Source organism: Garra rufa, chromosome 16 (assembly GCF_049309525.1).
Source record: "Garra rufa chromosome 16, GarRuf1.0, whole genome shotgun sequence".
NCBI lineage: Eukaryota > Metazoa > Chordata > Actinopteri > Cypriniformes > Cyprinidae > Garra > Garra rufa.
This window is the reverse complement of record NC_133376.1, coordinates 31,285,265-31,302,166: the sequence shown is the minus strand read 5'-3', so window position 1 is coordinate 31,302,166 and position 16,902 is coordinate 31,285,265. Positions and strand designations below refer to the sequence as shown.

Below are 16,902 nucleotides of genomic sequence, written 5' to 3'. Positions count from 1 at the left end.
AACCTTCTCAACATGGCAACAACTCACACTCACACACACACACACGCACACACACACACAAACACAAACAAACAATGCATTCAATGAGCCTATAACAGAGCTGGAATTTTTTTTTTTTTTTTTTTTTTTATAAAAACTCACTCACACATACAAACATAAAGACCCAGGAATTGGCACCAATTAGTTTGAGTTATTGAAATTTGATGTTCTTTGTTTCAAATAAATAAATAATGATTTACTACTTTGTCTTTTCCTTATAGCATGGTCATATATATCTAAGCATATTTTGGCATCTTTGTATAGTCTCACCTAACACAGATATATATTTATTAAAATTACAATTTTAAGTTGTGATAAAGTAAAAAAAATTAAGAGGTCAAATTCATCATAACAGTGGTTCATAGAGTTCAACCTATATGCAGCAATTCAGTACTGCAGCCATCTAGTGGTTATTGATATTATTGTTTTTTTGTTAATTTTATACTAACATAAGACACCAGATGTCACCAAAGTCACTTCATCTTTAGGTTTTGACTCTCTGAACTTACTGGAATGATTTTTTTAATTAAGATAATTAAATATTAAATATAACATAAAAATAAGCATTATTTACATAAAAAAATATGGTACTTTTAGAGGTAAATAAATTCAAAAATACCCCCAAAATAAAAAAAAACACCATAAATTGATAGATTTTATTTTATCGAAGATAGTGATATAACATTTATTGAACACAAATTTTTTGATCACACCTGAGACCTCTGTGCCCACATTTGTCCACAAACACGGGATTAAGGGCTGTAAAGTGAATACGGTATTAGGGTTAAGTCATAATTACGAGATAAAAAGTAAAAATTATGACTTACTTAAATCATAATTACAAGATAAAAAGTCTTACTTAAGTCATAATTACGAGATAAAAAGTCAAAATTATGACTTAAATCATAATTACGAGATAAAAAGTCTTAAGTCATAATTACGAGATTAAAAAGTCAAAATTATGACTTAAGTCATAATTACGAGATAAAAAGTCTTACTTAAGTCATAATTACGAGATAAAAAATCGAAATTATGACTTACTTAAGTCATAATTACAAGATAAAAAGTCTTACTTAAGTCATAATTACGAGATAAAAAGTCAAAATTATGACTTACTTAAATCATAATTACGAGATAAAAAGTCTTACTTAAGTCATAATTACGAGATTAAAAAGTCAAAATTATGACTTAAGTCATAATTACGAGATAAAAAGTCTTACTTAAATCATAATTACGAGATAAAAAGTCAAAATTATGACTTAAGTCATAATTACGAGATAAAAAGTCTTACTTAAGTCATAATAACGAGATAAAAAGTCGAAATTATGACTTACTTAAGTCATAATTACAAGATAAAAAGTCTTACTTAAGTCATAATTACGAGATAAAAAGTCAAAATTATGACTTACTTAAATCATAATTACAAGATAAAAAGTCTTAAGTCATAATTACGAGATAAAAAGTCAAAATTATGACTTACTTAAATCATAATTACGAGATAAAAAGTCAAGTCATAATTACGAGATTAAAAAGTCAAAATTATGACTTAAGTCATAATTACGAGATAAAAAGTCTTACTTAAGTCATAATTATGAGATAAAAAGTCAAAATTATCACTTACTTAAGTCATAATTACGAGATAAAAAGTCTTACTTAAGTCATAATTACGAGATAAAAGTCTTACTTAAGTCATAATTACAAGATAAAAAGTCTTACTTAAGTCATAATTACGAGATAAAAAGTCAAAATTATGACTTACTTAAATCATAATTACAAGATAAAAAGTCTTACTTAAGTCATAATTACGAGATAAAAAGTCAAAATTATGACTTACTTAAATCATAATTACGAGATAAAAAGTCTTAAGTCATAATTACGAGATTAAAAAGTCAAAATTATGACTTAAGTCATAATTACGAGATAAAAAGTCTTACTTAAGTCATAATTATGAGATAAAAAGTCAAAATTATCACTTACTTAAGTCATAATTACGAGATAAAAAGTCTTACTTAAGTCATAATTATGAGATAAAAAATCGAAATTATGACTTACTTAAGTCATAATTACAAGATAAAAAGTCTTACTTAAGTCATAATTACGAGATAAAAAGTCAAAATTATGACTTACTTAAATCATAATTACGAGATAAAAAGTCTTACTTAAGTCATAATTACGAGATTAAAAAGTCAAAATTATGACTTAAGTCATAATTACGAGATAAAAAGTCTTACTTAAATCATAATTACGAGATAAAAAGTCAAAATTATGACTTAAGTCATAATTACGAGATAAAAAGTCTTACTTAAGTCATAATAACGAGATAAAAAGTCGAAATTATGACTTACTTAAGTCATAATTACAAGATAAAAAGTCTTACTTAAGTCATAATTACGAGATAAAAAGTCTTACTTAAGTCATAATTACGAGATAAAAAGTCAAAATTATGACTTACTTAAGTCATAATTACAAGATAAAAAGTCTTACTTAAGTCATAATTACGAGATAAAAAGTCTTAAGTCATAATTACGAGATAAAAAGTCTTAAGTCATAATTACGAGATAAAAAGTCTTACTTAAGTCATAATTACAAGTAATTAAGTAACTCTAATACTAAACTGAACCTACTGTACACATTCACATGATCCAGAAGTTTCATGTATTTTCACTAACATCAAGCAATTTCTGCCTTTCCCTGAATGTGCAAGGAGAGTATCCTGAGAAATCTTTTTGGTGTGGGTAACGGTAGTCATGTTCTAAACCGGTCTGCTGACAAGGTCTCTCAGGGCTAAAACGGCTGTTATCACTCCTGCAACAGGAGAACAAACCAATTTAGTGAAAGCCAGCGGCAACCTCAGAAAGATGTCTTTTTTTCTCCTGTTACCAAACACAACCAATAGCCTGAGTACTGTATCTCATTTTGTCCATCATGTCTGATGCAATAAAAGAGAATAAAATATTGACAGTTTAAGCTTCAGTGTGATGTTTGTGTCATTATATAAAAACAACTAAATTGTCTTGCCCGACGGCTGACATTAAGAGTTATTGCTGTGGCCCTAAAGCATTATTTAAAAGCCACACAAACACATTGGAACGATTTCCAACAATAGTCTCCCTACAGGTCCATGAAGTCAGTCTGTCCAGTACAATACAGTACATATAGTCTCTGTTTAGATTTAGCTGTGTTTAAAACAGTGTGAAAATAAGCAAGCCATGCCCCTCACTGTGACTGCCTTTAATGATAATGGTATACAGAGTTACAGGTCCTTCATACTGAGGGCCACAAATAGCTCTCAGTGCAGCAAAAGTGATCCAGTGTTGGGTGGGTGGAAGCCCTCAGGTGCAGAGACCACTGCTCTGGCCAAATGAGAGTTCACTTCTTCAGAATGAGTCACCTGCACAACCAGAGCATGAGAGTGTGAATCACATAAATATGGAGGAGAATAAAATCCACCTCAGTGGCAAATGTGATGGGCCAGCACACATATTGGGTGTGCCCACACCAGCATGTATCCAACCAATCAACGCCCGAATTATTCATGTGACGCAAAGCTGAATTTTCAGCAGCTATTATTCCAGTCTTCAATGTCACAAGATGGTTCAGAATTAAATCAAAAATGCTGATTTGATTCTCAAGAAACATATATTATTATCAGTGTTGAAAACTGTTGTGTGTATTTTTTTTTTTTTTTTTTTTGTGGAAACAGAGAATATTTTTTATGATTCTATAACAAAATGTTTAAAAGAGTAGCATTTATTTAAAATTGAAACTTTTGGAAACATTATAAATGGCTTTACTAACACTTCTTTGTAACAATGTGTATTGCGAAAAGCGCTATACTGATATGACTTGACATTATAAATGATGTGCAAAAATGATTTTTTTTAGCATCAAGATGCATAGTTATAGGATTAAAATTTCCTGATAATTTACTCACCCCCATGCCATCACAGATGTTCATCTATTTCTTCAGTCGAAAAGAAAAGAAACTTTTTGAGTAAAACATTCCAGGATTTTTCCCCATATAGTGGACTTCAATGGGAATCAACGGGTTGAAGGTTGAAGGCTCTACATGATCCCAGCCAAGAAATAAGGGTCTTATCTAGTGAAATAATTGGTAATTTTCTAAAAAAAAAAAAAAATAAATAAAAAAAAAATAAAGAAATATTTAATGTATATACTTTTTAACCACAAATCATGTAGAAAAGGTCACGTGTGGTTAGTTCTTCGTCTATGTGCTCTGGTTCAAAAAGGCAGGGTAGGGCAAAAACTCTAAGTTTTTCCTAAAACAAAAACAAAATTGCCTGACATTGTTGTTTTACCTATTTTTGTAAAGGCCGATTGACTTTCTTTGTACACTCGCTTTGTAAACACTAAGTCAGTACCTTTACCTACACTGTAGCTTAAAAGTTTGGGATCATGGTTTTTAAAGAAGTTTCTTATGCTCAGCAAGGCTGCATTTATTTGATCAAAAATACAGAAAAAACTATAATATTGTGAAATAATATTTCAATTTAAAAAACTGTTTTCTATGTGAATTTATTTTAAAATGTAATTTATTCCTGTGATACAAAGCTAAATTTTCAGCATCATTACTCCATTCTTTAGTGTCACATGATCCTTCAGAAATTATTCTAATATGCTGATTTATTATCAATGTTATTATCAAGGTTTTGTAACCTGTGATACTTTTTTCAGGATTCTTGGATCAATAAAAGGTTAAAAAGAACACTTATTTAAAATAGAAAGGCTTTCAACATACTCTACTGTTCAAAAGTTTGGGGTAGGTACATTTTTTTCTTTCTTTCTTTCTTTGAAAGAAATTAATACTTTTATTCACCAAGGATGTGGTAAATTATTTAAAAAGTGATACCATAGATTTACATTGTTAGAAAAGATTCATTTTGCATATTTTTAACTTGCTATTCATCAAAGAATCCTGAAAAAAAAAAAAAGAAATTGGCGGCACAACTGTTTCCAACATTGATAATTCTAATAATAAATCAGCATGTTAGAATGATATCTGAAGAATCATGTGACACTTAAGATTGGAGTAATGGCTAATGAAAATTCTTTAAAAAGAGACTTCTTTAAAAAACCTTACAAGTCTTACTGATCCCAAACGTTTAAGCGGCAGTGTATGTCACGTGTGACCTTTCCAATGTTATCACATAGTGTAGGAAGTCAAACTAGTGCAAGATGAGCATTTTAAGTTTTTTTTTTTTAAGAAAATGACCGATCGTTATGCTACATAAGACCTTTATTCCTTGGCTGGGATCGTGTAGAGCCCTTTGAAGCTACAATTTGAACCTTTAACCCATTGATCCCCATTGAAGTCCACTATATGGAGAAAAATGGAATGTTTTCGAATAAACTTAAATTTCTTTTGAACAGAAAAAAGAAAGACATAAACCAGTAAAGTAGTAGTAAGCCAAATAGATTTTGAAGAATTGTCTGGTTGATAGGGATTTTATTCCAGAAACAACTAAGGATGTTGATTCCAGACTGTAATGTGGAGCAACTAATTAGAAACTAACTAACTAACTAACTAACTTACTTAACTACATTTTTCAGTATTACGACAGTTCCTCAGCTGCTTCCAAATTGCAGCCTTTCCAGCAACAAGCTACTTTTTCAAGCTGTGGTATTGATTGATAAAACATTATTTCAATGTTGTATTTTGCAGCTCGACATTCAGACAGCATGTTTGGATATATCCTCAAGGCTCACACACATACACACACAAAACCCTTAATGCATGTGAGCACAATAATAAGTTCCCAGCTGAAAAGCCTTCCTCTCATACGGACGGATATTAAACTCATGGATCAGAGCACTAAGTAGGCCAGAAGAGTGTTAGGGCAGGCTGACCAGAAAACTTGACACTTGGTCTTGGTGTGCAGGGGATGAACAAAACGCTCACACTTTCAAAGAGTGCTAATAGTGCTGTGAGCACATGGCCGCTGGGCTCAGTATGTGTCCTCGACATCATGAAAAGGACAAAAGTACTGTCCTCCAACAGGCATCAGTTTCACGTATTAGCTCTCGTGCTTAAGCAGAGTTGCAAAGGATAAAAGAGGCAGATGTCAACTGACAGTCAGAGACAGGGCTGGTCTCTTTCTTTGTCTTCCACACTTTGTTTCACCAGTGTAAGGGAACAATGGCATCTTAATGCCTAATTAAGCTGATAATTGAGAAAACCAGACCATTCCCAAGGCATCTTAATAGACATCCAGCTGACCCACACACACAGTAGTAAGTATTGGAATCATAAAGAGTTCCATTTTGTTTCTTATTGTACTTCTGAGGAAGCAACAGAATAGAAGCATGTGTGGTCAATTTATTATTTCTCTCTTTCATCATGTTCAATTCAGACAGTAAGCTCACAATTCAGCTAAAATAAATTCCGAAGTAGTAGTGCAAGACCACTGAATAACAGTGCGAGACTCTATTAAAGTGTTTTAAGAGCAGTTTGCATCCATGTCACTGGAAGAATGCAAATGTTTATAGTTTTATGGTTTGTAACATTTTTTTCAACATTTGTACAAGTATTGTAGGCTCACTAAGACCTATTTTTTGGACCCAATGATTTCTTTGATGTGGAAAACGTGGATGACATCACAGAACCCAATGGCATGTACAGCACGGAATTTGCCAAATTTGGAATGAATAAATCAAAACTAGGTCAGTACACTTAAATCAAAATGTGATATGGACAAGTGTCAGTGAATATTGACTGTTTAAATATCCTCTGTTTAAATGGCACAGTTGCATGGTTTCATTTAGATATTTTGTCAATTTCCAACCATAAATATCTAAACTTTATTCTTGATTAGTAATATGCATTGCTAAGAACTTCATTTAGACAACCTTTAAGGTGATTTTCTCAATATTTAGATTTTTTTTGCACCCTCAGATTACAGATATTCAAATAGTTGTATCTCAAATATTGTCCCATCTACCTATTGTCCTATTGTCCAAACTATACTATACTATACAGGTTTTGTGGTCCATGGTCACATTTTACCATTTCTTTTGAGAAAGGTCTTCAAGGCAACCCATTAAAATAAAAGTTTGGTTTAACTTGAAGAAGAAACAGAAATGTGTTACTTATTGTAATGATATACTACTACTACTAAAATTTAGCCTGGAAAAAATCCAGACCCTAATCTATTAAGATTAAGGGTCTGGCATCGAGCAATGAAAATGGCCTAACTTGAGGGGCGGTACCAAGCATGCATTTGAAACTCTCACTGCACGCAATTGGATTACGCCACGACCAATCACAACAATACACCGTGTGAGCCCCATACGCTTAGCTACCAGCGGAGCTAACTGATAGATTACACTCTTGCCGTATCCAGTTGGCAAAACAGCAAAAACGTCCTTCTTGCAAAGGAACGATTCGAGCGCGGTTTTCTGTTCTTCTTTTATATGAAAAGCCAAGTCTAACTCGTTCATTGTAGCGGCCAAAGCCGTTTCAAACAACTGGTGTTCATCTGTAGCCATCTTTCAATGTTTACTAAATGATTCCGGACGTCGCAGCGCTGTCGTCATCAGCTTAGCTCGCCTCTGGCCCGCCTACATCAGATACACCGATTTGATTGGTTCCCAGAACTGCTTACGTAATGCAGTAACGTGCATCATTTCTCGATGCCAGAGAGTCTTGCAGAGACAATTCAAATTGTGCTCTCGCGAGATCTCTGGATTTCCAGGGTAACTAAAATTAGTATCACTTAAATTAATTTTTTAAATAAAATCTATTAATTAGAGATGCTTTTTATTATTAAAATTTAATGGAACCATTTAATTTGAATCCAGGAAATTAATAGAAAACAGAATTTGAGAAAAATAAAATTTAATTTGAGAAAAAAGTATTATTTCATTGTGCCTTGAAAATGCAATTTTGTGTTCAACTTTTAATAAATTGCTGTTAATTTGTGTACGTATCATATTTTTATTTTTATTTTTACCTTTAAAAAATGGAATCCAGAAAATGTAAACAGAATTTGGAAAAAAATAAAATGGGTTTAATAGTCCCCTATATTTAATTGTAAATTTGAAATATTTCTACAAATTAAAATATATATATATATATTTTCTGGAGCATCATTACTCCAAATCCTTACTCCAGATGAATTAAGTTCATTGAACGGTTTCATTTTCTAAGTCTAGTACTTTAACCATACACCTGAGCCAGATTTTTTTTATATAATAAAACATTGTCCTAATAGCCTATGATTACATCTCCACAAACACTTAAACCTACAGGGATTAGAATTAAAAAACCCTTCTCAAATTCTCCGTGGTGATGTCAGCCAAGACAGACGCATGTGTCCTCATTAAGAAGCTCAGGCTATATGGGGCATCCTCCTAATGAAGCATAATTGGACTGCTTCCACTATTTAACATTGGCACTATATGATGGTATGGGGACAGTAGAGTCTCTTGCACTAGATAACAATGTCAAGGCAAGACGGTTTGGCTGTTATACTCATTCTTGTATTTGTCAATTCTAGCTTGAAAATCAAAAGCTTCCCTTAGTGTTTTACCACCTTTAAATTCTTTGTTCTAGTTTTATGAAAAAAAAAAACAGCATGGTAACAGTTGTCATGTTTTTGAGGAAGAGAAGACAGATGGGAGCAGACGTGATGCTCTCTTTGTCTCTCATTAATGTAAAGGACTGTGCAAGACAAGGGAGTCTCTGTTCGTCTCTCAGACTGAACATGACAGCTCTTCTCTTTGCCTCATTGAGAAGTACATCCCTCGCTGGATCCTTTCTCACAGCTCTTACAAAAACCAATAGCTACAGTAAACCAGAGATATATAAATCCACCACACATCAGGCTCAATCACCTCCGTATTACTGTTGCGAATGCTAAAAATGTATGCAACTGCACTGGATTTTTCCCAAGCTGCTGGTGTGAAAAGCTGCCATGTGATGCTGTGAAAGACTGGTGTTGTTATTAGTGTTTTCTTTAGGGCAAAAATCACAGTTTACAGTTCGAGATCGAGATCCGGACTAGCACTGGTTCCATATAAATCACAAATGATTTCTCACAAATTTATAAATACTAGCATTCAAAAGTTTGAGGTTGGTAAGTCCTAGTATGCCCCTTTTTACAAGATGTAATACAAGCCCAGACAATGCCCAGTGTGTGTAAAGTTTCAGTTCAAAATACCCCAGAGATAATTTATTATATAATTTTGAAAATTCCTATTTTGAGTGGAAGCAGAAACATGCTGTTTTCATGCATGCTTCTCCCTGCACTCTTTTCCAGAATAGGGCTGTGCCTTTACAGCTCTTACCTTAGATACTCTCATAAAGAAAAACAAAACATCTGTCTGGTTTTGATTATGTCTGACGTGCTGAAATCATGTGGTTTAAACCACATTAGTTTAAACTTCTGATATAGGGTTTTCTGAGCACACATGTGCATGTGAGTACTAAACTAAGTTCTCTTTACAGTACACCCCTCATTATTGTCAAAATAGCTGGCAACAATGAACTGCAGCTCCCAAGTACCAGCAGCACCCATGCAGCCCCAGACTGTGATGATACCACCAACATGCTTGACTGTAGGGAAGACACAATTTTCTTGGTACTCCTCACCAGGGCATCGCCACACATGCTGACCACCATCTGAGTCAAACAAGTTTATCTCATAGTCTCATCAGATCACAGGACATGGTTCATGCTCTTGGACAGGTTGTCTTCAGCAAACTGTTTGTGGCCTTTCAGATGAGACTTCAGATGAGGCTTCCTTCTGGGACAATGCCTATGCAAACCGACTTGTTGCAGTGTGTGGCGTATGGTCTGAGCACTGACAACCTGACCTTCTATTTCAGCAAGGTTTAAAGCAATGCTGGCAGCACTCATGCTTCTGTTTTTTGAAGCCAGGTTCTGCACCTGACGCACAGAACGAGTACTCAACTTCGTTGATCGACCCTTGTTCCGAATGGAACCCATCTTGGAAAACCTCTGTATGACCCTGACCACTGCAGTGTAACTCAGTTTCAGGGTGTTACTGAACCTCTAATAGACTTGGCCATCTTTGTGGAGAATAACAATTCTAATTCTAAAATTCTTAGAGAGTTCTTTGCCATAAGATGCCATGTTGAACATCCAGTGGTCAGTATGAGAGAACTGTAATTAAAGCACCTAATTTGAATTGCTCGAATACAAGATACACAACTTTGTATGGTCCTGTCAAGCAGACAAAAACATAAACATGATGAATAGGACATGTGGCTTTGCATGGTTAAACAATATACTGCTGTACTCCCTTTTGTTGCCAGCTATTTTGACAATAATGGCTGTATGTTGAGTTATTTTCAGAGGACAGTAAATCTATACTGCTATACAAGTTGCACATCGACTACTCTAAAATATATCCAAGTTTCATTTCTATAGTATTGTCCCTTGAGAAGATATACTAAAATGATTGCTGAAATGTGAGGGTGTACTCACTTTTGTGAGATACTGTATATGAAATAGAATTCGTAACATTCTAAATGTCTTCACTGTCAATTTAATGCATACTTGATAAATAGAGAATTCATTTCTAATCACGTTTTCCTGCATATGGGACTGTTAAGATAAATACTGCATATGCAGCATAGAAACTGACAAGGTGTGTTGACACAATTTCAGTGCCATGTGACTGAAGAAATGTGTCAACTGCTAGAGATTGTGCTGTACGGGGGTAGACAGCACAATGATTATAATTGGAGTGATTTAGTGCCTAACTATAGGTTGTTTATGGTTGCCGAGCAACAGCACAACCTGTAATACAGAATTCGACTGATGTGCGGTCACAGGTGCGCAGCGGCTTCAAGTGTGGCTCATCCAATCAGAATTTCTGTTTATTTTGCGTTTTCTGATTGATTGTTCAGACCTTTTCTGTGGGACTGAACCTCTTGGCAGTTTAATTGAATGTCCAGCTTTAGGGAATCCCATCCATTCAGGATTCGGAGGTTCTGTTGCTTCGGGAGATGCGGTGACTGAGGGCGATCCCTTCCCCCCCCTTCCGGTCTCCTGTTACTCTATAACACAACACCCCGGAGCAAACTCCCCCGACAGACACAATCCTGGAAATCCACTACCGTGCTGCCTGTACGCATTTCGACATGCAGAAAGACTTGCTACAGAGGGTTATTATTTTCTTCTCAGTGCGAAACACTGAAAGACATTTCAGGCTTATGACAGAAACCACTGCTGCTTTCTGAGATGCTCTGATGCATGTTTACAGCCATCTCCCAAGAGCAATCACATCAGATGCGAAGATGTAAACTACATATTGTGAAACACCTAATAAAGGGAAACACACGCACATTCTAGTCTTCAACAGTAGCAGAGCAGTAAAAAAAAAAACAGATGTTTCCTTTAGAGCATTATATTATGAGACTTCAGTCAGTGCAGATCAAATTATAGCAATGGTAAATACGCTCGATTCAGTTCTTTGTCTTGAAGCGTGCTAATATTCTTCTGGCCTAAAGGCTTTCTTTTCTTGGAGGTCTATGAAAGCACATTCTCCCATGGATCTTTAAGTGAGCTCTTGAGTCTGCATGCAGGAATAGGTGAACATCTCGTATTGATTGTAGAGTCTTTGCATGGGGTCCGGCTATTGATCAGCTCTAATTCTGCTCACGGATCAAATAAAGGAATCTACCATTAGCTGTGAGGACTTCAAATGTCAGCGAGGCGGTTGGGGGTCATTGAATATATTGCATTCCACCTTTATACAGACACATTCTTCTGAAATTGAAAGCGAAAATGTGTCTGGATGAAAAAAATAATAATAATAAAAAACACTGTCTGGTTTATGAATTACCTATTTATATTATTTGTCTACCATCAGGCATCTGATTAATATTACCTCTCTAGATATAGAGGATATCTAAATTTAGCTTCAGCTTAATGTACAATAATAAGGAGTTATCATCCAACCGGTGAAAACACAGACCGCAGCAGAGATTAAATCCAACATGGCTTTGGGAAATCAATAGTTATTATATTCAACTGATGCTGTATTTTATATATTAATGAACAACATTAGCACACAATATGCCTATAACCTAAAAGCACAAAAGCTAGTCTTAGCCCTCAGGTTCAGTTGAAATTGATTCTGATGTCTATCTAGAAACCTCATTATTTAGCATTTAAAAAAATCAAACTTCAAATTATTTTAATAAGTTCCTCTTATTATCCTCTTATTCCTCAAATCCCAGTAGGCAAACAAACTACAAAGTAAATGTACACTTTTTAGAATTATAACTAAAACATTCAAGAACATTACATTACAATTAAATGAACTGCATTTATTCATGCTTTATCTACCTTATTTTTTACGTAAGAGTGGGCATGGCCATTTGTAAATGTACCTCCCGGTGTCATCCGCTTTCAGCTGTTTTTACCTGTACAAAACAGCTCATTTTATTGCTTGATATTGAAAACTGCTGTCTTACCATATTATTTTAATGTGTTGTCTTAAATATGAACACAATGATTTGTAGTGCAAACCAGAAAATAGCTTAAATAAGGTGGATATTGGAGGTCTCCAAGACCATAAATATCAGTAACATAAGCCATTAAATAGAGACTGAGCATATTATTATCATTTCTCTTGAGAAGATGATGTTTTAAAGAATGTTGGTAACCAAACAATTACTTTAAAACATCTTGTGTAGGCTACTTAAAGTTTTTTGGTGAAGTTTTTTGGCTTTTATTATGAATATCTTAGCCTTTAGGTTATCTGTAAGCTAGTATGCTCTGAAACAATGACAAAATTCACATTTACAAGATATAAGCATTCAAAACTTACAGTCTCTAGCTTCCGCCAACATGGATCAATGATTTTGATGACATCACCCTGCACTTCAGCTTCTCATCAAACTTTCTGTCCAATCAAAAGCTCTCTAGAATCCGAAACATCCCGCCCCCTACACTATAAATAGACGCTGAAGCTGAAATTGGTCACTTATTCACAGAATTTGTATTTTTTGTACGGTAAATGGCATGTAGTGCTATAAATAGGGGATAGGGAATGATTCAGACACTGTAATTATGCTTTCCGTTGGGGCGAATGAAGTCTTTCGCGTCACACAAACCACCATAGCGCACACACAGCCTGCTCCGGTTCAGAAAAGCGATAACGTGTAGCGGATCGTATGCGCGAGTCAACGCAGACAACAAAACATATCGACACATTCAAATTCTACACCGAATGCTATTTTATATATAGATAATGTGATATGGAAGAGATTGTAGCTCTCATAGGCTGTCAAATGTGGCTTTACCAAGCTCCATGGCTCTGGCTCAAGCTGAGATATAAACAAAATGCTATTGGCTATTTTAAAAAGGGCCGGGACTGCTGGATATGTCCCACCCTGTCTTCCTGTTTCAGTTGAAATTACATCAACACAGAATAACGCTGCGTGTTTCAAAGCACTTCAGTGGACCTCTAAAAGAAGAAATACATTCATACAGGTTCGGAATGACATGAGGGTGAGCAAGTGACAGAATTTTCATTTTAGAGTGAACTCTCCTTTTAACTTATATTAACTATTATCAATATATTTTACAAGATTTTAACCTGTTGTTGTTACTTAATTCAAACATATTCATGTTAGTTCACAGTGCATTAACAATTGTTAATGCATTAAAATGCATTAGTACTGAAATATTGTTATCAGTTAACTAACCTTGTTAACCAATGAATGAACCAACATCCTAAACCTCATTGTGAAGTGTAAACCTATTAGCAGCTATTAAAATGGCCTTGTAGTCTCTGAGACCCCAAATAGAACATGAGGGTTCAGGGTGCTCTTATTACGCTTTCCAATTATCAATAAAAATGTGCTTTCCTAGGTCCCACAGCACTTCTTATTTAATCAACCTTTGCCCCAGAACAATCCTGTGCTCTTTTTTCTATGTACTCAACCCCCTCTGGTACAGCCTGGCAGGTGCTGACGGGGATGGTTTGCTCTAAGGATTGAGCCCACACAGAGGGGGAGCAGCTGAGGGTAAGTTTCCTCAGGCGTCTCCGGACACACATTCAGTTCCTGGCACAAGGGGCCATTCAGCATTACACAGAGTCGGGGCCTTCACAGCACTCCTCTCACAGCTCGCTGCGCGAGGACTGCCCATTCACTATGCAACAGATCAGGACAGGAGCACAGAGTGATACAAGAGACCTTCGATTATCCTGGACAAACTGCTGGCGCGTTTAAATATGACTGAGCTTCATAATGGGTCAGTGAATAAGACATGCCTTAAAAAAATGCAAGAACATCATTGACTAATGAGCATGTTGAATTTTCCACCTGAGAGAACACCTTGGAATTCATAGAGGGGCTTATTTGTCTCTTCACGCTGTTAAAAATCCCAGAGCACACCTGACAGAATCAGTGAATAGCGTTTAATTACACTGTTGGGAAACCTCCGCATTAGTATTTGGAACTGCATCCTAATATTTGTTAATAAGGCCATTTCACAATCTGGTTTTCCTCAAGAACATAGAGAAGGCATGAGGTTCTGATAGTTGATTGGACTGCCTTGACAGACTGAATGTATGAAAGGAGGATGAGGTGGGAGGGTCTACGTATAGCTCAAAATTCACATCAAGAAAAGAAATATTGGTAGCCCGGGGGAGATGAATGCTTAGATTTAATGTGCATTTCTTTGATGTGCTCTCAGTAGTATTACAGAACAAAGAATATTTAAAACATGCTACAGAACTGAAAGACATCTTCACGCTGATTTTCATACTCAAGTGTCTAGTTTGCGTCATACTTTGAAAAAGAAAATCTATTCTGTTTCTATATTCTTTGATGCTTTTGTGAGAAAAAAAACTGAGAAAGAGTTCGATAGAGCGGTGTTTCACAACCTTTTTTCTCCCATGAGTAAGGTTTAAGAAACCCCTCATCACACTAAACAAGAAACATGTTCTTCTTAAATGTTATGATAATGGACATCATTCAGCATTATCATTATTTGAAGTGGCCGCCATTATGATTCACTTTTAAACATAATCATTTCTAGACGCAAATATTAAAAACAGTGACTATGAATAAAAGTCAAAATTCTGTTTTATATCTTTAGCAAACCAAAAGTCTAAATCTTATCAAGTACCCCTTGTTGGGAATCAATAATTCAGAGACTAAAAAAGAGATATTCTACATCCCTGGTCTATAACCTCACTATATAGTTGCTCTTAGACATTTACATGAGCCCAAAAAGCTTGAAAGTCATTGATTAATTAATTCATTGGCTATTAACGCTTGTTTTCTTCAACAGCGCTTTGATCCTGTATTCTGTACAAGGGAAGCTGCCACACGTTGTGCGCTTTGAGACTAGAAACACAAATATCTTACAGCCTGCTAAATCATAAAATGACCTGTGACCCAGAACTGATCGACAACCCCAAAAACATTATGCAAAAATCGTTATTAACTCAAATAATTAGCATTATGAACATAACAGAACGGTTTCGTTGATAATAAATCAGCGACGAAGCGCGCACGTCCATCATGACGCATAATTGAGATTAATTGCACGCACGGTTGTGAAACGAAATGAACAAAAATGACGTACAAAAATGTGTTTAACCTGATAATTTGGTTATTGCCAAACGACACATTCCAGGCGTAACGCGCATTCAGCGTTAACACGCATTTATACGCCTGAACCCTGCACTTTCTGCACTTGTCAGCCACATATCACTAATACATTCAAAAAGCGCCACATTTGATGTAAAATATATTAGTCTTGAATACAAATGAGATGGATTTTATCTCCGCAAGGTATGCGCAACAGGGAGACAAAAACTTTCACATAATTTCACTTCTTCATTTTAACATTCTGCCATCAGAGCAACAGATAGACATGAACAGCAGCTGCAGTGCGTTGATATTCACCACACACGTTTATCTCTACACTGCAAAAACGTTGTACTCACAAGCATATGTCATGGAGAAGCTATTCCCCATTTTGACCATATCCACTTGAGGTACCAGTTTAGGGATATCCTGGTGATGCGAGAGCGCAAACCGAAACACTTCATATTCGTGTGATTCGGTTGGGAATAACCCTCCTGTGGGGGAAGAAAAAAATCCCACAATACATTAAAACAACCTAGGAATGTTTCTGGTAAAACAAGTCCACAATTATGACTCTTCGCCTGTTTTTATCATTCTACACTCCATCCTTCACTTTTGTCATTCACTCACCTATGTTGATATTACTTGGGAAACTGGAACCGAAGCACAATCCCAGAAAACTGGTGCAGAGCAGTGTGAGGCTTCGCTGCATATTTCCTTTTGCATTAGCGAAGAAAAAGAAAGCCAAATCCCAAGCATGGGTATGCGCGTGGTGTAGAATATCTCTTCTGGATGCTCTCACACTATCCGCACATCGGCGAGTGAGCAGCGTGGATTACAGGTGCACCTCTTTGCGCGCCGCGTCCTTGTGTGTTGCGCTCCCAGCCGTTCCTTCAGCACAAGCAGCACTTCCTCTGAGAGCCGCGGGCGCACAAGAGAGAGAGAGAGCGCGCGCGAGTGAGTGAGGGACTCTGATAACCGTATTCCACTCCAGCGCAACACCGTGTGTGGACTTTCTTCTCACGTTCACAATTAGACACTTACTCTATGACTGAAATACACAGCGGTCTTTCGTGCGCGTCTTGTTCGATTGCGAAAAACGCGTAAACAAACATGAGCGCATGCTTCGAAACGATGTTTTAGACACTTGTCACTTCAAGGTCCTCTATTGTCGAAAGCCAAAAAATCGCAGGGGTCTGATTTCCTTTGGATTCCTCTTCAGTAATGACGAAAAAATCTCTTTGTTTTCTTTCTTTCTTTCTTTCT

General features: G+C 35.7%; 1 protein-coding gene across 1 annotated transcript in view; it reads right to left on the bottom strand.

The window, feature by feature from the left end:
- gria1a (glutamate receptor, ionotropic, AMPA 1a) overlaps positions 1-16,518 on the bottom strand; it is a 101,280-nt gene extending 84,762 nt beyond the window's left edge. Inside the window, 2 exon segments of the mRNA XM_073821111.1 lie at positions 15,996-16,130; positions 16,267-16,518. Of these exon segments, the coding sequence (XP_073677212.1) occupies positions 15,996-16,130; positions 16,267-16,348 (217 nt within the window). The 5' untranslated portion in view covers positions 16,349-16,518.
- Positions 16,519-16,902: the final 384 nt, after the last annotated feature.